The 25,720-nt window shown below is 37.7% G+C and overlaps 1 protein-coding gene across 1 annotated transcript; it reads left to right on the top strand.

The window, feature by feature from the left end:
• Positions 1–3,000: 3,000 nt before the first annotated feature.
• LOC101161446 (WD repeat and FYVE domain-containing protein 2) lies at positions 3,001–25,555 on the top strand. The gene is made up of 12 exons (XM_004081538.4): positions 3,001–3,276; positions 5,922–5,989; positions 7,977–8,050; positions 10,042–10,096; positions 13,914–14,067; positions 15,685–15,797; positions 16,530–16,656; positions 16,998–17,103; positions 19,259–19,360; positions 20,587–20,717; positions 20,814–20,922; positions 22,889–25,555. Exons 1-12 carry the CDS (start codon positions 3,140–3,142, stop codon positions 22,955–22,957), a joined length of 1,245 nt encoding a protein of 414 aa, XP_004081586.1. The 5' UTR covers positions 3,001–3,139; the 3' UTR covers positions 22,958–25,555.
• Positions 25,556–25,720: the final 165 nt, after the last annotated feature.

The following is a 25,720-nucleotide window of genomic DNA, read 5'->3' on the forward strand; positions in this document are numbered from 1 at the left end:
GAAAAAACACGTATGACACATGCGCAAACGCATTTTCTCACCATACAACTATAGGTTTTAGTTCGTTTTATGATTCACAATCTGTCAATAGTACTGAACGTTAGACACAAAATGTAGCTACAAACAAATATATTTATACTATGCTGACTTCCGAGGTTATCTTCTTATTTAGACACAGTATTGCACGTTTGTGATCTGCAGGTATGGGACACCGACTGAGCGAACAAACAAAAAAACATGGATTACATATTATCATATGGTCGATACAATCTGCCACATGACCCCCAGTCACCCCTAGTCAGGCTTACACGATTGAACAACAAAATTTACATAATGTAGCTTGGAAAACAACATCACTTCCGCAAAAACAAGCTGAAACCGTCCTCAAAGACAGAAAGCGTTTCCTCTTTACTCGATGACACGGTTCATCTTCCGGTCAGACACTGTGAAGCCCTGCATGCCTATCACCCGGGTGTTTTTCAAAATAAAACTACACAGGCTTTTTCAGGCTTTGGGACATAAGAACTGACAGTTTTCCTGACATCTATCCAGCGAAGCAAAAGTAAGAACACACTATTTCCTTTTTTGAGTTCACCTACTATTAATCATGCTCACAGTTTTTCCAAAATAAAAGGAAATAATAATATTGCGCCAGTTTTGATGTACTGGTGCAATCTTAAATACAAAAGCTAAATATGCAAAACAATACATGAACTTTGAGAAATGACAAAAACACGCGAATGATAAATGATAAGTTGTTTTCTTTAAACTTTTGCCTTTTAGTTTGAAAAGCTGAAACGGAAATTATTGATGTCATTCTTTCCTTTCTATAATGAACTTAACTAAGTTTGGCAACTTTCGTTTTACAGGCTGTCATTTCATTGTGTTAATTGCTGTTATCACAGTTGTTGATATACTATATAGCCCATTATCTGTTGCCTGTTTTTTACACTCCAACATCTAACAGTGTCAAACTCACAAACTTTTTTTTGGTATATTATTATGGTCTCTGCTGAACATTTAAATAACTTTGAAGAAAAGTAACTAATGTTAAATTGCCGCTACCTATCAATGCCTTGCTAATATTATATTAGTATACAGGAAGCACATAACACATTTTCTAGTAAGGTGTTTGGATATAAAGTCAATAACTTTGGAGACCACCAGGAGAGTTTTAACTTATTTTAATGAGAAATGTAGGAGAACTGTTGTGCACTCTCTTAAAATGTACTACAATTATACTTAGTCAATACGAAAAGTGAGGTTACATTTTATATGCTACCTTTGCCTATACATTGTAAACTTAACATGTTCCAATTTAGATTGAAGAAGTATTTAGTGTACTTTTTACACTACATGTACATGATCTACAAACTACAATATACTTGCCATAGGCTACTTATACTTGAGTAAATTATAATGAATTGAACTTCAACTTTTGCAAAAGGCTGGTGAGAAAACAGAAACGAAAGGAAAGCAATGCCAGGGCCCTCTGTTTGTGTAAAATAAATGTACAATTTATTGGTCGCCTGGGGATATCGAACAGATCGACATAAGTCTCAGAAGAATCAGCAAAAAAAATTATTTTCTTTTTGCTTTGCAATGGAGATTTTTTTGCTAACTACACCCACATTCCTTATATGTTCATATCCAATGTTATATCAATTTGTTGAGTTCTAGCCATAGATGCATGCATTAAATTTTCACTGTATTCCGTAAAAAATGTGCGAGTAATAAAAGAACAGCACTTTTACGAGATGATCAGCAAAAATCCCTAAGACAAGTTTTCATTTGTGTCTGGTGCTAAAGGCGTTTTTTTTTAAATTAAAGATGGTGGCCTATTACCAAGGTCAAAGGTTGGTAAAACTCCAGGGGTGGTTGTAGACTTAGGCTAGTGGCATGTGTGTAAAATCTCATGAAAATTGCTAGGAAAAAAAGTTCATATTCCCATATTTTGGAAAAATGCGAAAATCGTAAAATCTCAGATTTCGGCACAAATTGGCGCCAAACCGTCGTTCGTGTGGCCATCCCATAATGATTTCAAAACTTCCTTTGGATATCCCCAGCAAGTGTGTATTCGTTTAGCTAGTGTTAAAAAAAAATTCTGAATTCTTTCATTTAAGCTGAGTCAGCAGATGTTTTTGCGATGGTTATTTATTTACCACGCCCACAATTTTAACATTGTGATGTCAGTTGTTACATTGTTTCTTTTAGCTTGAGCCAGAGAATCACATGTTCGATTTGTATGCCAATTTCGATAAAAAATGTACTACGAGCTGGCTAAGATTACAACCAATAGGAAATCGCCACGTTCATAATCTACAACTTCTAATTCCAACATTTTTTTCCACAGCAGCTTGCCATTGATGCCCAAGAAGTTACGAGACCATCTATAATAAAAACTCTAAGATGACTTTTCGTCTGTAGCAGGTACTAAAGGTGCTTTTTTTGAAAATTCAAGATGGCGGCCTCTTCCGAAAATCCAAGGTCAATGAAACTTCTGTTGTGTTTATCGACTTGACTAGCTGCATGTGTGTAAATTCCCTGAAAATCTCAAGAACTAAAATGTCTTTTTCCCTTATTGTCGAAAAACACCAAATCTCAAACTTTGCTACAAAACGGCCGCCAAGCCATAGGTTATTTGCCCATCCCATAATAATTCTAAAACTTCCTCTGGAGACCCCCGACGTATGTGTATCGGTTTTGTTACTGTATTTTGAAATTTATTTTTTGGCTCCATAAGGGATTTTCTGCCCATTCATAATTTTTTTTTTTTTTATGAAATGTGAACAGTTTTCATTTCTCATGATATTTAATATTTATGTTCAACCAGTGTAACGAGTTTGGTTATAATTAGCAGTTTACATCAGATGTATCTGATCCAATGTATCCGATGTCTTTCTGTCTTTTTTCTTAAAATCAAAAAAACGTCTCTCTTAAGTTATTTTATTTTTTTGACCGGAAGTTGTGTGCTTGTGCGCCTGCAGTGGGCGTGTGTACGTGTGCTGTCAGCTGACAGTGTGGACCTGTAGCCGCCGTCACAACACATACATGTAGCAGCAGACTGGCCTGCCGTTCCGCCGCGGTGGGTTACGTTTCCTTGCATCAAGATCGTGAAAGGTTTGTGCAAAATTGACCAATGGCGGACGGAGTTCCACCACCATCGCCGGCGCTGAAGCCATGCCTGCTGAACGAAATCCGAGATCTTCACGATGTTGTGATCACGGCGGTTATTCTCCCCAAAGGTGACGGATTAATCAGTCTGTCTGAAGACGGGTAAGCTGCATTCCGGGCGGTCAACAGACCATCCACAGTACCTTTTCTGCCTGTGTTTCTTAATAATCTGTTTTACAGTTTCTCCCATGCCAGTCTGAAAGCAGTATTTTATCAAATACAAATGCATGCAAGTTCTCTTGAGTCCCTCAGTGCAAGTGTTGGATATAGGCATCTGTTAGCTAAAATATTTGTTCAATTAGTACAACCGGTTAACAGTAAAGAACTAATGACTCCTAATAGCTGCTCATAAACGCCAACTTGCATAAAAGTAACACAAGAGTGAAAAAACAAAAACAAAATAGAAAATACTCAAACAAAACCGGCATTATATGCCGGTTCTATTTGGTACTACTGGTACTATTGTTGCTGTACTGTACATATACTAATACTGAACTAGGCCTACGACACAAAAACAACAACAACAACTACTACTACTATTACTACTCCACTAGACATACTACTACAAATACTGAACTAGGACTACTACTATTACTACTACTGCTGTAATAGACATACTACTTGTAGTACTGAACTAGACCTACTACTATTACTACTGCTACTACTGTAATAGACATACTACTATTAATACTGAACTAGGCCTACTACTACTACTACTACTACTACTACTACTACTACTACTACTACTGGACTAGGCCCACTACTACTGTTGCTACTGCTACTACTACCATCAATAATAATAATAATAATACCATTAGCAATAAAATCAAGTATTTGAGGAGTATGTGTATGCAGATGTGCTGCAGTGGTTCCGATCATGTCAGACTGACAGAACTGCATATGTGTTCATGGGAGGATGCAAGTCCAGACCGCTCCCTGTGACATGTGGTGTCCCGCAGGGGTCAGTTCTCGGCCCTATTCTCTTCATAATTTACATGCTTCCCCTTGGACGTGTCATCAGTAAACATGGATTGTCCTTCCATTTTTTTGCTGATGACACACAGATCTACACAAAAACTGCTCCAAACTCCACTGCAGCTCTATCCCATCTCACCACATGCCTTGAGGAGATAAAGGCATGGATGAAAAGCAATTTCCTACAGCTAAACAGCAGCAAAACCGAGGCAGATTCATTCCTCCTCAATATCCCAGTTCACTTTCGACAGTCAGGTCATCACTGTTTCCTCCCCAGTCACCAACCTAGGAGTCGGTTCGACCCTCAGTTAACCTTTACAACCACATAAAGGATCTATACAAGACTTCATTCCACCACCCACGAAACATCTCCAAACTCGGGTCCCTCCTATCACTTCCCGACGCAGAAACACTTGTCCATGCCTTTACCTCCTCAAGGCTGGAGTACTGCAACTCCCTCTTTTCTGGCATTCCCAACAAAAACATAAAAAAAAACGTCAGTACATCCAAAACAGTGCAGCCAGAATCCTAAAAGGAGTAAATATGAACACATCACCTCCATCCTGAAATCGCTGCACTGGCTTCCTGTTTCATCCCGGAGTGAATACAAACTTCTCATCATCACCTATAAATGCATGGCCGGTCAGGCACCACCATCCCACCACTCCTCATTCCCCAGAAACATACCCGTACCCTCCGTTCATCAGGCAGCTTCCTTCTTCAGGTCCCCCCCACCAGGCTCCTCACGATGGGAGACCGAACATTTTGTTCTGCTGCACCAAGGCTTCCTGTTTATCTCAGAACATCACAGACCATGGACTCTTTTAAAGCCCATTTAAATACATTTCTATTTAAAAAAGCCTATGACTGCTGATAGTTTTTATTTTTTGCCTGTTTAGTTCTACATTTATAGTTTTAAGTTAGTTTTGTATTAAAATGTGCATATTTTTTTCTTTTTAATTGAGTTTTTATTCATATCTTATAGCACTTATTTAGGTTTCTTTTAATGAAAAGTGCATTATAAATAAAATGTATTATTATTATTATAGTATTTGAGTATTTGAAGGGCTGTCATGGTTATGACATTATGACATGTTACTGATGATTATTTATCATTTCGGTGTCAGAAAAAAGAATAAATAATAATACAAATATAAAAAAGTCTCCTTTTGGCCAGAACATGTCTTTTTCATGTGAAATAATTCACTGCTTTTTAAATATTTTGCTTTATTAGGATAAGCTTTATGAAGAATGCAAACTGCCTTTTACTTTAGGGGCATACTCAAAGTTGATTAGTGGTTAGATCTGAGTGATCAATATGTTATTAGACACTGATCAGCAAGCTTTAAGTTCTGGAGATCCAAGAGAATTCTGAGGACAGAAAAACTTGCTATTTTAGATTTTCCAGACACACAAGGAGAGTACTTCCCTCTGATTTTCAACCTTTACTGTCCATGTGCTCTCTTTTGTTGTGCTCAGAGTCTTAACAAATGCAATTCTTCCAAACTGGCAGAGCGAGATGCTGGTGGTTCCAGCTGGATGTGTCTTTGTATTTTCTTGGCCCGGACAGAAAAAGGGCTTTTTTGTGCTGATGGCATCTTTCAGGGGGGCAGTAAGAATGTTGGCGCACACATCATTTTTTTTCTTGTTTTTCCGAAAAGCGCCATTGGTGCCATTTCATGTTAGGATAAAAATGTTGCAGTTTTTTTTTAATATAGGTCAATGGAAGTAGAAGAAATGCAACAAAAACTAACAAAACAATCCCTCCGCAGAACTCTTCAGGTTTTGCTAAAGAGAAAAGGCGACCAGTACTGGCCCAGCATCCACCACACAATGCAAAGTAAGTGTCTTCGTCTTGTTGAATGAGGTATGTTAGATTGTCTTTGTTTTGCTTGAAGATCCACTCAGATGAAAATCCTGTTTTTGATGTTTTTTAGCATGTTCTTGTGGCATTTGTCACATGACGGAGGACACATACAAATAAAATTAATTACTTTGCATTTTTGAGTATTTCTGATCTGGCATCTGATCTGGACGGCCCCAGTATTGCTTGGCATTTTTGTTGCAGTGGTAGTGTTAGGTTGGTGGTGTGAGAGGCTGTAAACTGGCTGGAAAGCGCTTAACCGATGGATGACGTGCTGTGGGGGCGGGATTACTCTGCGCCAACAGTCCCACCCACAGTTCCGAGGAAAATTTCTATCGAACTCCTGTCGTTCTGCAGAACTAATGTCCTAGGAAACCTTTTTTTTCCCCTAAAAACGGCACAATCAAAATTAAAAGACTACTGAGACTGTTATCAACATATGAGAAGTGATTTACAAATAAAGTTTGATTTGATCTATGATAATGTATACAACAGAAACAGAGTTTTTATCTGAAATGACTCTGAAAAGGATGTTTTGTCAGCATTTTCTGCTTAAAATGTTGACAAAATGAACATTCCCGACATTATAACTCCACAAGAGCATTCAAAAATGACAGTTTGTCCTGGCTTTCCTGGACTTGTGCAACCATAGGAAATCCCACAGTACAGTCAGCAAGATCAGTAGCTAACAATAGCAGACAACAGGGATTGCATCCTCAAAATTCAATGAAAAAGATAAATGTTTTATTTTTTAAGACAGTAAAACCTCTTTGAGTACCGTATTTTCCGGACTATAAGTCGCCCTTTTTTTCATAGTTTGGCAAGGGGTGCGACTTATACTCTGCAGCGACTTATATTAAAAAAAAAAGAAATAAATACATTGTTAACCCTCCTGTTATGTTCATTTGTGAGAAACAGAGATGATGTTCCTGGTCAAGTGTTAAGAGTATGTTAAGTGACTCAGAGAATCAGCAAACCTTTTTTTACAGTAAGATCTTGAAGGCTAACAACATAATATTCTATTTTCCAATGATTTCATAGATTCAGAAATGCAATAAAAATGACAACTGTTTCTACAAATATAGGATGAAATCAGAGTATTAGTTGGCCAATGATGCTTCATGAAAGGAATAAATAAATAAGGATGAGAAAGAATTACTGTGAAATTACGAGATAAACAGTCTGCTATGATTGTGTCATATGAGGTTGTGCAAGTTATTAGTTCTTGGTCTCAGATTTTGTCAAATAAATTTCCCGTCAAAATGCGACTTATAGTCCAGTGCGACTTATCTGTGTTTTTTTCTAATTTATAATGCATTTTTGGGCTGGTGCGACTTATACTCCGCAGCGACTTATAGTCTGGAAAATACAGTATTCGTTATGTAATAATAGCATATATTAAGAAACAGAACCATCAAGTTTTGTGCAAAAGTTTTCATAATAAATATAAGTTTTGCAAATCTCAACAAAAAACTGAGGTTTTAGGGTAGTTTTTCATTTCAAACACTAATTGGAGACGCACAAAACACAGTCATATGTAATTATATTGAAATTAAAATAAAAACAATAGCTACAAAATGTAGTAGTTAAAAAGGAAAGCTGTTTTAGCAACATTTGCACCAGGGAGTACTGTGTTGTCATTTAACCTTTTGGCTTCAGTGATTAAAGCTTTAGACAGTGAACTACAGCCATTGACATCTCCATAAAACCTTTATTGTTGGTAAAAAATGCTGTCATCGTTCTTTTCCTTAGCCTTTCTCAAGTTACTGTTATTTAACTTTGGCTAGAAGTGTTTTATTTGACAGTTTTGTAAGTGATGGACTTTGTTTAGCTGCCACATGACTGAAGTATTGAACCTAAGACAAAAACAAAAAATCAGCTGAAAAGTCAGAAAAGGGAAAACGTGTTTTTGAGGTTTTACTAAATATAACAATGTTGATTGTGATCCGTCATGTTTTTGCAGCATCGTGTTCCTGCATGGCCTTCAGTCCAGAGACCAGGAGATTGTTTGTGGGCACGGTTGCTGGAAACATCTGCGTAAGTCCAACCCTCTGGCTCTGCTTTCCTTTTTAAACCCAGCTGTCTGCTTGAATTTTCAATTTTATGCATCTGATTTAAATACATGAAATAAACGGGGCAAGTTGTTTAAAGACCCATTCTGATCCCCTCCCCATTGCTGAGTGCTCAGATCAGGAAGCTTGTGGCCCGCCCAGCGTATTTTCTACTTCACAAATAAGCTCTTTTCCAAATGGCAATTTTTTTTGTCTGCTGCTGATTCACAGCGACTTGGGTAAATACTCAGAAACACAATTTTAATCTTAATTTTCTTTATATATGTCCCCCATCATGAGAAAAATGCCACAAGAATATGTCAAAAACACACTTTTCTTTGGAATGGGTCATGTTGTTGCATACGTTTTTTGACAGTAAGAATTTTCTTGCAAAGCTGATTACGGTAAATTATGTTATTAGTTGGAGTTTTTGCCCCTGAAGAACAGACAACATGTAAAGTTTATAATCTAAATCTACAATTTAAAAAAAATTCGATGTGGAGTTCCACACAGCTCATGATTAGGACCATTTTCATTTTAATGTGTGTATTTATGTATATAAATTACAACAATTAAATCAACATTTATAGGTAAGGTTATGTGCATTTTTGGACATTTTTGTAAAAATGTTGTCAAAGAATGAATATGTAGACGGTGTAAGCTGTGTCTATATTTATGAATGTGTGAAAAACGAAAAAGTTGTGTGTGTGGACTAAGCTTGCAAACTAAATTAATATATGAAAAAAGAAGGACTTCAAAAGTTTTGGGTGACTGTGAGACAACAAGGAAGGATCCTTGTTTTCTTGCACTATTTACATAAATAAGTAGCTACATTAAAATGAGCAACTTTAACCAAGCGTTACCTTTAAATATTCAATAAAATAGTGGGGTTTCAAAACATGTCTACCCTTAGTTTGATTCTCTCTGTCTCTTTAAAAGACTAAAATGACCAGCAGAAAAGCTGTTTTGTGTGACTGGACTTCCTGCCGTTTTTGGGTTTTAAAACTTGCCATGGTTGAAGGGAAAGTCATTCTTATTGCTTCCTGCATTGCATTTGTGGTATTTGTTTTCAATGTTAGCACCCTTAAGAAGCTAAACAGAGACAAAAACATGATACAAACCATGTCTTATTAATGTATTACGGGAGATTAAACCTATTTCTAAGAAAGGAAATTAGAGCCTGAACTGCAGAGAGGCAAATGATATTGTTCACTGCAGCCTGAAAACTGAAGATTCATTAACCCCCCATGTAAAATTTAGGCCTTTTTCTGCTTTATAGTTAAGACTTTTCTGCAGGTTTGCTCAATCAAATCCTCGCATTTTACTTAAAGGAAAGAAATGTTGTTTTTTTTCTCCCCCCCCCAAAAAATAGAATAGGATTAAAACGTTATTGATCCCGAGCAGGGATAGTCAGCCATCCAGCAGAAGGCCCTCCGTGTTGTTGTGAAAAGGAACCACAGCAGTAATGTTTGCATCGAAGGATCACAAACAAGTGTGACAAACAACAGAGGGGTCCACTCTGATCCACCATGTGAATCTGCCAAATGTCGGTTTTTCTGTTTAAAGTTCACTGTCGACTAAGTTGGTTTTGGAACAAAACGGTACGAGTCACTGACAGTCAGTATTTAGGGGAAGAGTTTGTTGTAGATTTTGATCAGAGGACAACCACAAAGCATTAGGTTCCCCAAAATATTTTAAAAGGCTGCAGAAAAGTGGATTAGGACTTCCTAATTTGTTTACTGAAAAGGCCCTTTTTTTAATGAGATTTTAATTGACTGGTTTATTGCATAGAAGTTTGTGTTTTTGAAAAAAACTTTTAATTTTATGTTCAAAACAAGTGATTTTGATAGTCGCTGTGTAATCTGAACCTGTAAACGTTTGGCTGAACGTTAGGGATTCTCCGCATTTTAACACAACAAATCAACAACTGCATGGGTTCAGTTAAGCTCAACTCCTTATCTGCTTCCTGTCTTCTAGGAGTTCTCCCTTTCAGAAGACTACAACAAGATGACCCCGGCTCTCACATACAGTGGTGAGGCAGGAAATGTTTGTGTACGCTTATCAGAGTCAGTAAATGTCACACATTTTTGGAAGTGAACCAGGGCGCACAGAAAAATGTCAAATGAGCTTCAGTTTTGTTTAAAAATTAACTGGCTTCAGGGCACTTCATATGCAAATGCATGTTTGTCGTTTTCCAGAGCATCGGGCTTCTTGGAGTTAGTTTGAGTGTATTATTATCACTGCTGTTTTGTATGTATTGGCCATTTGGTGACAGTCAGACTAACTTTTTCTTTCAGATCTTTCAGACTCCGTAACTAAGGGGATGGTTGATATTTCTGATTTTTTTTCAATCCCCTTAAAACTTAATAAATAATAAAATAAATTATTTTCCACAAAGCTACAGTACAGATTGTAGACTTTTAGTGAGGGTTAATATATTGTTCCTTTTTTTTTTGCTTAATTCTGTTGTAACAAAACACTTACAGATATAGGTGCATGAATGTAACATACAGATAAGTCACTATGTTGAAATAATTAAAATAGAGGTTAAGAAATCAGTCAACAGGACTGGATTTATTTTGAAACATTAAGTCCAATTGACAGATTTTTTTTATACCTTATTTGATAGAATCTACCGGGATGAATGAGAATCTAAACAGATATGTTGAAAAAGCTAATTGACCATCACAGGATCTCTCTTTTTCTTTAGTGTGTTGCATTTGGTAGTAGAATAGGTCCTATCAATCGGTCTGTTAATCAATTCTAGGAGTAAAATCCGAGCAAATTAAAAAAAAAAGTGGACATATAGTGGATCCATATGCACATGATGAAGTATAGATGACTGATTCTTAAGACCACAGTTATTGCTCTTTAATAAATTGTTCAGAATTCTAGTTTTAACCTAAAATGTTATTTATTTATCTTAAAAAATTACATTAAAATTTCAATTGATCTTATAAAATTGAAGTTTGTGTTTGCATGATCTAAAACATCTTTTCAGAACTTAGCTGAGGACAAATTCATCTTAAAGTCTTACTTCACCCTCTCGAAAATTAAGACACTTATTTGTGTTTATGTTGTTGTAACTGATAAATACAAGTGAAATATTGTTTTTGTTTTTGCATAAATAAAACACAGAGAAAAAAATCACCTTTTTTACCGACACAGGAAATCGTTCATAACTTTTGACAAAGGTTCCTATGACTTCCTGTCAAAATAAAAGACACCCTGTGCCACATAGGATCATCTCACTGCAAGAAATGTAGTAGTAGGTAGTGTTATGTACGCAGTGATAAAAAAAAACACAGTTTATTCTACCGTTTGTGAGGTGACTCCACCATAAATGTGTAAATCTAAACTAAAATTAAATCAGAGCTATTTCAGTGACCCTTACTGTATTATTTGGAGCATAAACTAAAACTTAAAAATTCCTTCAAAAATAGAAAATCTGTCTTGTTATCCAGTGTGCTTATAATTTAAATTCTGTTTGTGCTTACTGACCTTCAATTGATTTTCTGTGTAGCATGACAGTCAAAAGTCAGTCAAAATGTTTTAGTTTGGGAAACCACAAAGCTGAACTGTTAATGGATTATTGGTGCATCATGGGTACTGTAGTCAGGAGCCACACGGAGTGATGCGTATGTCCTACAACTGTTTGTAAATCCCTAGAAAAAAGTTTGAGTTATTTCACTTTTACGTTAATATTTCCTTTCTTTCTACTTTGCAGTAACCTTTTAAAAATTAAAAACATTATTTTTAATCAGAGGGCCACAATAGAGGAGTTCATCTTGTACCATGCAGACTCTTTTTTTTTTTTGCTGAGTGCATTCTATGCCACCCAAAGAACATCTGGAATACCATACTTATCACTAGCACATTTGGAGTTTTAAGCTCTTAGAACAAGCTATGACAAGTATATGGAAATATCACTCATTTATGCAGTAGATTGTTTGGAGGAGTTTCAAATAAGTGGCTTGGAGGAGGTATGCAAATGTGCTACAACATGACTAAAAGCAGTAGTAATATATCTAATGCTTAGACTGTTAATAAATAGTTCTTGTGCAGTTCAGTGACTTTGAAAAACCAAAACCGAGGAGCGATATGCTTAAGAAAAAACAAACTAAAGTCCCTAAAATGGATTCCCAATAGCTGACAATTTTCATTTATTTATTATTTTCTTAAACTTTTTTTGAGAAAATAATAAGTAAACTACCTTTTTTATGTCTGCGTGAACCATAAAACTTTCTCATCTTCGTATAATGCTAAACCTTAGTCCAGAGGCGATCCTGGCTAGTTTGACGCCATGGACGAAACACTGGACGGCACCCTCAACCCCCTTTCCAGCCCCGCCCCAGCCTGCATGAATACAAACACAAGAACAAAATATATCATTTATTTTACGTTATTAATCACATAAGTAAAATATACTTGCATAGTTTAATTCACAATTGAGATGTGGTATGCAGTTAGTTCACACTTAACACGTATCTGTTTGTGTTTATTTTTTGAAGGCTTACTGGCTTCTGGTAAAGATTGCCACACTTTTCTGGTTTTTTTTTCATGAGCTTAACACAACCCTGACATGAATTATGAATGAATTAAATCTGTTCATTTGCTTGCATAAAACCGAACAACAAAAGACAAACGGGTGTGTACACTGCATCTAAAGCATTGCCTGTACGACGGAGGAGCCTAGATGAAATCCACCTTTAAGCTAATTTACAGGACTAGTCTAATTAAGTGCAAACTTAGCCAAATGTTGCTCAAAATTTGACTCTTTAAACAGTAAATTTGGTCGTTTTTGGCGCCTAGCGAGTGTTAATTTTGGACACCGCCTGCATTCCTTCATTCTTGGAGTGTTCTTTTCCTCTTCTTTTGTTTCTTAACGGGGCACCTGAACCCTTGAATAGTTCAAACACCAACAGATGAGTGAGATGATGGAAACAAATTCACTTTGATGCCAACTCCTATTTTTCTTTCTTTTACTTTAAAAAAAATCCACTTAACCCAATAAAGCATATTAAATTAATGAATGAAACATATTTTTTATGTATTTATTAGGAAGCAGCAGGTAGTTTGTTGTGGTCCGGAATCATAAGCGGTGACTCTAAGCCCCTCCCCCACCTCCCGACCTGCTTTTCCTTTCTACCTGTTCACACCCTCTGCAGCTGCAAGTTGGTTTCCCCTGTGCGCACCCCCACCCCCTTGCACGCGCTCATCCAGCGTGTTCTCCACACACAGTGCAAAATACTATCATTATAGCAGCAAGTTGACACGATGGTAGGGGCGACCTAGCGCGAATTTCATAAACATGACGTGGAAATGAGTGGCTTTAGTCTAGGAAAATTACGGGGAAGGCAATTTTTTTTAGTTTGATTTAATTTTTTGTGTGCGCCCCCTACGAGATTGCGCCGTGGGCGACCGCCCACATTGCCCATAGGAAAAAACTATTACTGCTTGTGCCTACTAGTAGTTTCTACTGTAAGGTTTTATCTCTAACATCTTCTCTAACATCCCTCTCTCTTCTTCCCTTCTTTCCTTTTCCGTCCGGTCCAACACCAAAGATTTTCAAACATGGTTGAAATTAATAAAGTTTGGCCTCAATTACAAAAGGGGTTTATTCAGACATACCTTTGGTTTGTCTGAAGATTAATAACCCCTCTTGTTAAAGTAAAATATGTCCAACACAAGGGGCCCTCAGTTCTCATCTGCCTGCCTAGCTGTTGGACAGGACAAGTTAAAAAAAAAAAAAGGTTTTATCTCCAGTTCTATAACTGCTACACTGATCAAAAGGAACAATAAATGGATGTCCTGCTCTAAACATTTGTGCATTTTTTGTGTGTGTCCAGACCATCAAGGTACCAGGATGACGGTGGTGCTCTTTGTGTTGGAGGTGGAGTGGCTCCTGAGCACCGGGCAGGACAAAAGCTTAACATGGCACTGCTCAGAGAGCGGCCAGCTGCTGGGGACATACAACACCACTGCATGTGTTTCAGGACTGCAGTATCCTTTAAAAGTCACTTTTCTGTTGTTGATTTTGTTCTTACTTACAGGTTCTTAACACCACAAGGGAATTAGTTTTTATTGAGTACGAAGTGTCAAGGCTTTCTGTGAGTTTTTTTAATCTTAAAAGCAATATTTTGTAATATCTTGGGCTATTTTGGGCTACACGAGGTTGACTGAAATTAGCATGCAGAAAGTTTGTGCTAATAAGAAAATCTATCAACAGGGATCAGTCATGCTGTTGTCTAGGAAACAGTATGTGCATCTTTTTGTAATGAGCAGATGAAAGGCAGGGAGAGCTCTGCAGTGACCCTGGTCCATACCAACGAGCCTACCGCGAGGTCATCAGAGTGTTGAAGTCTTGTTAGTCTATGAATTTTTTACATAGTTTCAAAAAAAAGTTTCAAAAAAATCTTTTGATTCACACCCTTTTTATGACAGCTGGTTTTGGAGAATTGAAGAAATGTGTGCATAGAAATCTGCTTTTATCATCGATTATTTAAATCGGAATTTACTATCGAAAGGTTAATTTGTTACTTAAAATAGGATTTCACTTAACACTCCAACTATAACTTTTAGTACATCAAAATGTCCAATTAGTTGTTTTAATTTGAAAGTATTTTTCAAAGTATGTTACTTTAGGGAGAAATGACCACATTTTAGGGTGTGATGGTGTCATGGGTGTTGTGTTAAACGAGCTTTTACTGTTAAAGCATTCCACAGAGAGTGATCTTTAAAATGGACAAAAAGTCAGATAAAACATATTTAAATTAATTATGTTGGATTATGGGCTTCAATTTGTTTAAAGACCAATTTAAAATAGCATTTTTGTCTATTTTTGTTGTACCAGTAATGGTACACTGGGGATGTGAGGTGCTGTAAGCTTGCAGGAGAGCAAGTAAACAGATGGGTTATGGGAAGTGGGGGTGGGCTTACTCTTTGCCAACAGACCAGCCCGCAACGGCAAAAAGGGTTAATTCTTAAGGTGTTTTTAGCTGTTTAGCTGAAACACAATTGGTGCAATAATTCTCTTGGTAGTGAAATAGCCATTGATTGAACTGTGTCAATAATCTGTTGACTTGGTAATACTGAAGGAATACCTTTAAAACGTTTGATTTCACCATCTTGGTTTAAAACATTTTAAGTTTTTCAATAGGGTGAAAAGAGATATAAATTTACCTTTTTAGATCTTAAGTTATTGACTTTCTCACTCTTTGCTGATCTTCGTTGGTCATTGGGAAAAAAGTTCTCTTACTGTCAACTTATTTGGGTTAGTATTTTCTTATGCAGGCGACTTAATGCAGGATGATATTGAAGGTATTTTGTTTGTGTAGTTATCTTTTATGTGCCTCCGCGTGAACATGTACTGATTTCGGTGTGTAGTGACTTAACCAGGCCAGAGGAGAACTCTGACAGCAGCTGGTAAACGAGCTGAGAGCTATTCTCTAACATTGTTAAAATCTTTTACTTTGGTTTTTAGTAGTTTTTGCACCTTTGAATCCAGTCAGTGTTGAGTTTTCCTGAGTTGAACTGAATTGTAGAGGTGTAGACAACAGCTAAGGATCTGAGTTGACACGGCAGATCTTTCCATTTTTTTTCACCTTAATTCCGAACAAGATTTGACGTCGAGACCAGACACGCCTTTGTAGGTGACCAGTCTGGTCAGGTGACCATCCTAAAGCTGGAGCAGGACAGATGCAGCCTAGTTACCACCTTCAAAGGACACACAGGTACACAACAAAAACACACACTTGGATCACATTTAAGCAAAATCAGGTTTGTAGCTATTCTGATGAACATATTTTGCTTTTGACAAAAGAAAAAAAACATTTTAACATCAAAGTAATACTTTTTAACATGACATTTGCGGCTGTCTCAATAAAACCCTTTTCAGCAAATGAGCAATAAAAAAATCTGTTCTGCAGCTTGGTTTCTGGACTTAAAGCATTAAAAAAAAGAATTTAATGTAGATGAAACAAAAGCAGCAGCTTTAAATGTTAACTTCTTGTTACACGTTGAGAAAAAACAGGAGGATTATAGTTTTTGTTTCACAGCATAACATGAAGCTCATTATGGCCCCAGCCTTAGATTCCTTTCAAGCCAGAGAATTTGATCTGCACAAGAGCAGAGCAGAGCTAAAAAATATCTTCTCACACTTGACTCAGCCAGCTGATTTTCAGTGAGTGAGGACTCTGTTAATCATTTCAGACTTAAGACCCTCTAAAATGATGTTGTTGTTTTTTTGGAAAGTGGCATTGCTTCCTGAAAAAAACTTGTCGCTCCTTGGCCTATGAAGAAAACTAGAAATGTGCAAAATAAGACATGAAACACAGTCTTTTAGTCAATTTAATGCACTTTGCGCCAATCATTTGAATGAAATTTGAAGATGTTGCTGCAGGCTTTAAGGAAACAAGCACACACGGTCCTAAACAAGTTACTTACTTTTCTGTGCTTTTCTGCAGGGAATATCACAGCACTGTGTTGGGATCCTATTCACAGGATGCTGTTCTCGGGCAGCTCAGATCAGTCTATCATCATGTGGGACATCGGAGGACGGACTGGCACTGCTATCGAACTGCAAGGACACAAGTAAGCGTAACAAAAAACGTTGAATTGCCCTTGAATGTAAAGTATGAAGATGACCTGGCTCTACGCGCCCTTTCCGTTACTGACCTTTCAGTCGACCAGGGTTATCTCTGAATTCCTTCACTACTCACTATTCAGTGCATGATAGAGTGCATTTGCCATTTGTAGAACTGTCTGAATCTACTATTCCAAAATCCAGTGTCCTAGAAATTTCCCAGAGGTCTCTGCAAAAAACTAGTTTCCATCCATGCTTATTTGTTGAATATACACCATAAGGGATTGCATTTGAACAATTTTAATGTTCTTGGTGGATGAAATACTTTGTTTGTGGTTTCCCTCTTCAGGGACAAAGTTCAGGGCTTGTGCTATGCTTCACCCACTCATCACCTCATCTCCTGCAGCTCAGATGGAAGGATGGTCATCTGGGACATGAATGTGACACGGGAAGAGGTGAGAGTGGGCAAAGAGGTCATCAGATTGATTGCTGACTATCATCAGTCTGACTCACAAACACAGAAATGTCCCAAGGTGTGAAAAAGATCTGAAAATGCATGGGTTTGTGCAGAGATGCAACCGCAGTTAAGTAGAATCCTAAATGTTTTTAAACGCAGAGCAGAGGTCCAAGAATGACTCATCTGATTAGCAGAACTTTGTTTGAATTCCTGTCTCACCATCTGGCTTCAGCTTTATGAGGTCTGCACTGTTAGACTCAATTTCTTCTACGTTTAATCAGAGACACTTTGTGCTTCAGTATCAGTATCAGTATGTGCTGTGTCTTTCTCCCAGTCTGAACTCCAGTTACCTAAGTATTCCCTCCACTGAAACTCATCCTAGGGCTAAAACGACGGACTTGTAAAGCCCACTACATCACAAAAATTCACAAAATAATATATTTTTTTTTTAGAATTAAGATGTTTTGTAACAACCAATATAATTTTCATGATTTGTAAACAGTCTTAATTATGTATGATTTGGTAGATTTTGCTCACAACAATGTTAGTTTGAGATTCAAAAGTATTGACATGAATATTTAGGAAAAGAATCCTGATTTGCCCACTGTCTCAACTTTGATCTACACATTCGTAGCTGTTATAAAGAAATAATTATCAACAAAGTTTGCATTCTTTCAATACAGCAAGTAGTCATTTAAAAACATGAATAACAATAGACAGGTTAATGTCATCATAAACTTTTAAAAAACTAGTAAAACTTTTCCCACCAAAAGTGTTTTTAAGATTTTAATGAAAGCAGCCATTTTAAAATGAGCAGAAAAAGCCCTTCTACTGCCCCTAGTGGAATGATAATTTACCACAGGACAGACAAGATGGACCAAGTTATTTAGGTTTTTAAGGAATGCTTTCATCATGCTATTGAGATAGGGGTCTTCGAAATGTAATAGGAATGGTTATTTAGGTAAAATTTCATCACAGCCAATAAAACTGCTTTTATTTTCTTGTTTTCATTAAATTAAATACCTAACATTTCTTTTTTTTTACATAGAAATTTTAGTTTTTTGTAGAAATTTGAAGTATTTGAATATCCTTTTAAAAAAAAGAAGTTAAACAGGAGCCAATCTCTAGCAGCGTCTGGATCCTGAGGTCACGTTGGAGAACTGCAGACACCATTCTTTGCCGTATCGTCCAAAGGCGCCTTCGCGTGTCATGTGTTTGAGTTACACTTATACAGAAACAATACATCCTTACAATTGACATTAGAAACTGTTGATTCTTCATGATTGCATGGATAAACTCGTTTAAAAAGGAATATATCCTCAAACACTCCTCAGTTATCTGAAAGCAAGCCTGGTTTGAAGAAGGAAAAAAGTTCAGATAGAAACTTGACCTTTCTTTTACTTCCTACACATTCAAATAAACGTGAAATATTACCTTTACCTTTCAAAGACTGGACTTCATCTTTTTGATGGCTATTTTATTATTATGCATCACTTGCTCACAGTAATACCCATCACTTCATTTCAGGAGGGTTAGCAAGAGCGTGAAAAGTTGTGTTACTGCCATCTTGTGGCTGAAGCAACAAGAAGCCAAAATCACATAGATTCTATAGAGGAATAAACAGCTTTTACTGTTTTTCATAATTACCATTTTTGCTCTGATACTTTTTTTCTCACATTCTTAACAATCCTAATTTTTTTTCATGATATTTTTTCAGTAGCGCAAATTATTTAAGTCATAAATGGGCAGTCAGATGCCTCAATAAAAGTGTGTGGCGCTTTCGTCCCACACATTAAACGTTTGATTGACAGATTCTTCCAATGCAGCTTTAAAGTGACAGGGCTTCCAACAATCTCTGTACTGATTGGCGAGAGTGCTTTCCATAGAAACGTTGAATCAGATTGACTCGGACCAATCAAGTTACGGATGACGTCTGGCTCCAACGTAGCAAAAGCCGTATCACAAACGAATGGCGATTCAGTTGACTTCATTTCTATGGGACCAGAAGTAAGCCATTAAGGGGGAAGTCACGCTCACTCAGTCCAGTCAGTGGTTGAAACAAAAAAACATATGACTTATTTAGGTTCTATCTTCAATAATAGTTTTTAGAAAAAAGAAAAGGTAAAGTGGGATCTTGTTTTGAACAATGACAGACCCCTGAGTGGCTGGACAGTGATTCCTGTCAGAAATGTGAGAAGCCGTTCTTCTGGAACTTCAAACAGATGTGGGACAGAAGGAGGATCGGCCTGCGACAGGTAATTTACATCCATGACATCTCTAAGTCCAACCAGCTGAACCTACGCAGTCAAACTAACTAAAAAATTGAGCAGTTTTGCTGTTTCGTGTTTTTGTACGGAGCCCAGTACTGGTTTCTCGTGTGTTCCAGATAGTTTCTCAGGCGCACGAGAAACTATCTGGTGGAGAAACTCTGGTGCGGGGCGGCCGTGGTGCAGTGGTAGGGCGGTCGACCTCTGATCGGAAGATTGCTGGCTTGATTCCCTCCTTGCATGTGTCGAAGTGTCCTTGGGCAAGACACTGAACCCCCACTTTGCCCCTGGTGGGAGGTTGGCGCCAGCGGAGCTGCCATCAGTGGGTAAATGGGACTGTGACTGTAAAGCGCTTTGGGCATTCGAAGAAGGTAGAAAAGCGGCATATAAGTATACGCTATTTACGCCATTCGGTGATAATAATGACTGTACACGTTTGGACATTTTCACTAATAAAAGGAATTACAAAAACACAAATTATCTCTTTTCCAGACTTTGACTTTGAAAAAACATCCTCCTCAAATTGGTAGATTCCAGTTCCTTCATAATACTACCTAAAACTCCATAAGATACTAACACACAAAGTATAAACTCATTTTATTGTTTAGTTTTTGCGTAATCTACTTCTGAAATATTATGAAAGGTGTAACATTGATGTGAGTTAACGGACTTTAGCTGTGAATTCAACTTGTTCCTCATATTACCGTTACTTCATAGTACCAAGTAGTACTTCAGAGTACGAACACACAAAGTGTCAACTCATTTTACTGCTATAAAACAGCAAGGACACAAGTAAACGTAACAAAAAACTTTGAATTGCCCTTGTTTTATGCAGATGACCTGGCTCTACGCGCCCTTTCCGTTACTGACCTTTCAGTTGACTAGGGTTATCTCTGAATTCCTTCACTACTCACTATTCGGTGCACGATATAGTGCATTTGCCATTTGTAGAACTGTCTGAATCTACTATTCCAAAATCCAGTGCCCTAGAAATTTCCCAGAGGTCAGAAGTGGATTACCAATTGTTGAAGTCCAGTGACGGCTTATTTATGACGGCTGCAAATGACCACTTAGTTTCTTGTGCACCCAAGAAACCAGTGCTTGTTTTTTTTCCTAAGACCTTTAAAGGGCTGCATATTTTTGTGACAATACACATTTTAACGACGCGCTTCATTGGCACTGGCATGGATTTATCTTGTGTATTTTTTTGGCAGCACCACTGCAGGAAGTGCGGTGAAGCAGTGTGTGCCAAGTGTTCGTCCAACAGCTCCCCGATCCCCCTCATGGGCTTTGAGTTTCCGGTCCGTGTGTGCAACACCTGTCATGAGTCCATCCCTGAGAAGGAGTGAGTAACAGTCAGCCGCCATGCAACGACTCTTGGTGCTCCTGGCCTTCTTGGCGCCGACACACTGAAAACCCCTGCTCCCTCTGTGTCTTCCAGCCGAGTGTCCACGTCCACCTTTCACAACAGCGAGCACAACATTGTTTACATGCACTACGAGTCCACTATTGGAATCCTGCTTACCTCTGGCACAGACAAGGTTATCAAGGTCTGGATGATCCCTCGGTTTTCATGAGTTCTAAGAGAAGTATGGTAGAGCAATGACATACTGTACTGAGTTAATACTATAGGGAAGTGAATGTGACTTTTTTTAGTTAAGATACCACTTCTATAAAGATATCAAATTTTACACTTATTTACCAGCAGGAACGTTTCATTTAAACAAATGAAAAAAAAAAAATTAAAGTTAATTAAGCCTCCCCATGGGACTTGTTCAGTTTGTCCTTCTAAATAGACTCACAATTTTTGCATAACATTACCTTCACTTAATGAAAACTTGAATAAGCCCCAGGTCCTCCAATCCTCATGGTCCAATTCCCACTAGTGCATCTTCAACACTAACAAGAAAAATTAGGAACTACAAACACTACAAGGCTCCTATTGGAGCATTCCTTAATATATTACAAAATAAATCAAGTGGAGTTCTTGTAAAAGCAAAATTGGAAATGAAAATAGGTAGCTTTTATGCACAAGTAACAGTTGGCTAGAATTGAGAAAGACTCATGAGGGAAAAGTGAAACGTCTTCTATAATTAACAATAAACTAAGTACAGATTACCCACTACTTTAATGGAATCCACCTGGATGAATGAAGGATTTTCAATCATGTGACTGTTCCAAATAAATACAAACTGTTACAAAAATGCAACAAGTTGTAACAGGACACAATGTACGTTTAAGTATTTGTTATTTCATTCATTGGATAATTATAAGTATTTTGCTTATCTTAATTTTGCCTAGCTTTTATTTAGCAGCATTGCTAAGTGGTTAAAAGAACACAGAGTTGAGAGGACACCTTAAAGTAAAAAGGGTTGCCTTAAATCCCACTGATTTCACTATAGAGCTTCATATAGAGCTCCTGTAGGAGCCTAATGGTCATCCATCCATTCATTTTTTTATCTACTTAATTCCTTTTGGGGTGATGGGAGCCTATTCCAGCTACTGTTGAAGAGAGATGGGGTACACCCTGGACAGATCACCGGTCTGTCAATTGACCATGTAGCCACACTTATTTAACATTCACACTTAAACACCAATCAGCCTATCAAGCATGTTTTTAGAAGTCATAGTGCATGGAGAAAGGCCATGCACGCATCAATGAGGAGACCATGCAAACTCCATACAGGAAGGACTCCGCTGGGATTTAAACTAGGGTCTTCTCACTGTGAGGCAAGAGTGTTAACCACTGTACCACTAGCCCTCTGAACTTGATGTTTGTATCCAAATAGACTAGTTTATTTAAGTCAACAACTATCATCATATGGGTTCTAATTCCACTTGTGACAAGTCCTTCTTATACAAACTGGTTGTTCTTATGAATCTTGATCATAACGATCATCATAAAATGTTCCTTTTTTCCAATAAGTCTTTTTTCTTTGAGTGTCCTCTTGAGTATCATCTATGAAAGCCTCCTAGGTTCTGGTTTGACCTGTTGCCACTTTGCTAAGGTGTGTCTATTTTGATCATAATATGTATAGCGGAAAACAGGCATACAGCCCTTTTTCTCAGTGGCTAACAAAAATAGATGGTGACTTACTGCCATTGAGAGTAAAGCAAGTGTAGGATCAAAGATTTGTGACGTCTTTTTGGAATAGACGCATAAACATAAGTAGTTGTACACAAAAGAAATCCTAAAAGACAAAAAAATAATAAGTTTTATTGAAAATTCAAAAGAGAGAATCAATGAAAACATTTGTTAATCAGAATCCCATCAATTTTTTAAAAGTTGTTGTGTACACCAACATTGTCCAACTTCTCAGCAAGGAATTAAAAGTCCTGAGTACATGACACTTTGCAGACAACGTTTAAGCTCACATTAAAATGCTCATTCTCCCCTCTCTAAACCAGATCATTACACCTCGTTTAACGAGTTGTAGCTAGATGTGTTTTTACGCATGCACATGTATGTGATTATCCTAACAAACCGAGGATGTTTTTTGTTTTGTTTCTTTGCAGATATGGGACATGAATCCAGTCCTCAAGTTTCCAGAAGATAAGCAGTTTGAAAGACACTCAGATAATTGAAGGCGATTTATAGCTCGCAAAGCTCTTGGTGGGGAAAAAGCCTTTCAGGCTCCACTTGACTAGTTCCGAAACTCTTCAACTATGGTCTCGCACATTCATAGTAACGCTGCTGTATGCTGCAGGCCAGCAAAGCCTGAGAAGAAAAAGGGGGCACTTCCTCGGTTAACGGTACCCAAAGCTTGTGTGAAGAAACACCAATGTTCAGAGATATCTTTGTACTCTAGGAGGCTTTGAGAATTTACATGGTAAATGTTATGCATCAAATTTAACTAATTAAATTGGACTTTTTTCAATTTGAATCAATAAATAATTATAAACAAGCAACTCAAGCCTTTCTTCTCTCCATTTACTGTAGTGTTTCTGGCTAAAGAGTTGTCTACATTCTAAAAGGGATCAGTTCTGACTGGAAACGCTGGAGCAGATAGCATGTTCTTCTCAGGAAGCGGTTTGATCTTGCAGGTTGAACAGCTGCTTATTGCCTGTTGCCCCCTGCAGGCAATAACAAAATGCCTCTTAAAAATCTGTAAAGCTACTGACACACCGGGCATTCAAGAACACACATTTATTCTCTTTTTTTTTTCTTTTTTTTTTTTTCTACCGTTTACTAGCGCATGTAGCTACCGTTGGAGGAGGCTTGGTGTGAAATGTGGAAGCGGTGCAAATCTCGCGAATTTTGCTCCAGGCTTGATGTTTCACAGCTCTATTCCAATGGATGAAAAAACCTGGTGTCATGGAATTCCGTCCAGGCACAACCCGCTCATTTCTCCTCCACGATCACATTTCAAGCGGTTGGCACTTTTGTGAATGAAAGCAGACGCCATCCATGCGTCACTACCAAATCAGAGCCCCTGATTGGTCAAAGTTTGACCTGCACACACTCACCCTCACAAACACACACTCTCATTTCGCAAGGAAGGTGGGACCTTGGACCATCTGTCCCCTACCCCATCCCTGGTAGGGGGTACGGGGCCCTTGGCAACGGCGGCCGTGTCCCCCGGGTGCCGGTTTCCTGGGCCTGACGGTGCTCTCTCCACCCAGGGAGAGGGATCCCTGAGCCTTTTTTGGCAAGGTCACAAGCCGGGGATCGCATTACACCTGAGCCGGGGGTGTCTGTGTCCCTGTGGGGTGGGTTTTGGTCCTTGCCCCCGGGTGCTGGGCCTCGCCAAATTTCCAACAGTGGCCGAGCCTGGTTGGGCCACGTTTACAACAACCCTCTGGTTTGTCAGAAGATTCATAACCCCTGTTGTTAAAGTAAAATATGTCCAACACAAGAGGCCTTCAGCCCTCATCTGTCTGCCCAGCTGTTGGACAGGACAAGTTAAAAAAAAAAAAAAGTTCGACCTGGTTTAACTTGCAACGTGTGTTCAGCAGCCACAGGTTTTGTACGCAGAGCCCGAAAACTGTCTTTAAAATCTGTGTAGCAATGCTTGAACGCAGGAATTTTAAACGCAGAAGCGTGAAACATGCATTGGCATAGACTTTTCATTGAAAGGGGCCGCTATATGCGCGTCGCCGAGGGGGATGTGAACGTAGCTTTACATTTTAAATATGAAGGTTACTAAAGAAACCCAAAAATGCTGCATGACTGCTCATGTTTGACACTATGCTTTTCAGAGAGTGTGTAGGTCTTTCTGATGTCCTCTTCTGTTACATGCATCAGAAATGTATATCAATTGGTGCAATGAATTTTTTTGGGCTTTAAGATTTGATAAAACAGCACGAAATGTCTCTGTTGAAATTGCACTCTGTGTAAAGTTTGACACAAATGTCCATTTTCCTTACATATACTGTCATCAGAATTGTTATGGATTATTCGATTGTGTTTTTATTTTTTTAATGACATGTCGAGTTAATACAAGTGGTCATTTCAAAGTAATTAGCTTCAGAGGAAATGTGGGAAATTGTCTTCAAATACTAGGCCAGTAATTATTCATAAAACCTAACATTGTTAAGCTTTTTATTTTATTTTCATGTCAAGATCCATCCTTAAAATACCACAGAATTCAAAATGTGTTTTTCCTGAATGCTCAAGAATTTTATTGAAGGGGCAAACATTTTTAATCATGATGGTTTTGTTTATCAGACTTGTTTTACTGCTGTTCCCAATACTGAGGAAAGACATTTGCTGATATTAAGGAACATCTGTGATGATTTTCTAGTGGGAGGAAGACTTTTATGCAGAACCACATTTGTGTTTTCATGGATAAATATTTTAACCATAACGGTCTTAAAGCTCACCCTTTTCCAAAAATTACTGATTTATATTTTTTCGAATGAGCTCATCCTACAAATGCAGACTTTACCTGTCTGAATTGTTTTGTTTACTTCTACTATAAATATTCCTTTGTGGCAAAACTTTCTTAAAATTAATTTGATGGTTGCTGGTCTGATTGTTCAACGAATTGCAAGAAAATTTAATCTTAATGAGCAAAAGAAAAAAATCCTAAAACTAGAAGCATGTGAGGAAAATTGTTTAGATATTTTTGCGTTCCAAATTTGAATATACATTGAAGGTCAGTGGCTTCTGTTGCAGAGAGCTTGTATTATTACTGCCCATTAATGGAACTGTGAGAATAAATGACATTTGGATCACCCGTCTATGCTGAATAATTGTGCTGCTGCTTTAAAATCATTGTTTGTAACAGCTTCCCTGCTGCAATTTTCGTGGGCTATTTCTTTTATTTGCTTGACGACACCTGCAGAATGCTTTTGATTTGCCCAAAAATAAGGTTCATCTTAGAGCTTTGACACCTAAAGATGTTC

Source organism: Oryzias latipes, chromosome 21 (assembly GCF_002234675.1).
Source record: "Oryzias latipes chromosome 21, ASM223467v1".
Classification (NCBI taxonomy): Eukaryota; Metazoa; Chordata; class Actinopteri; order Beloniformes; family Adrianichthyidae; genus Oryzias; species Oryzias latipes.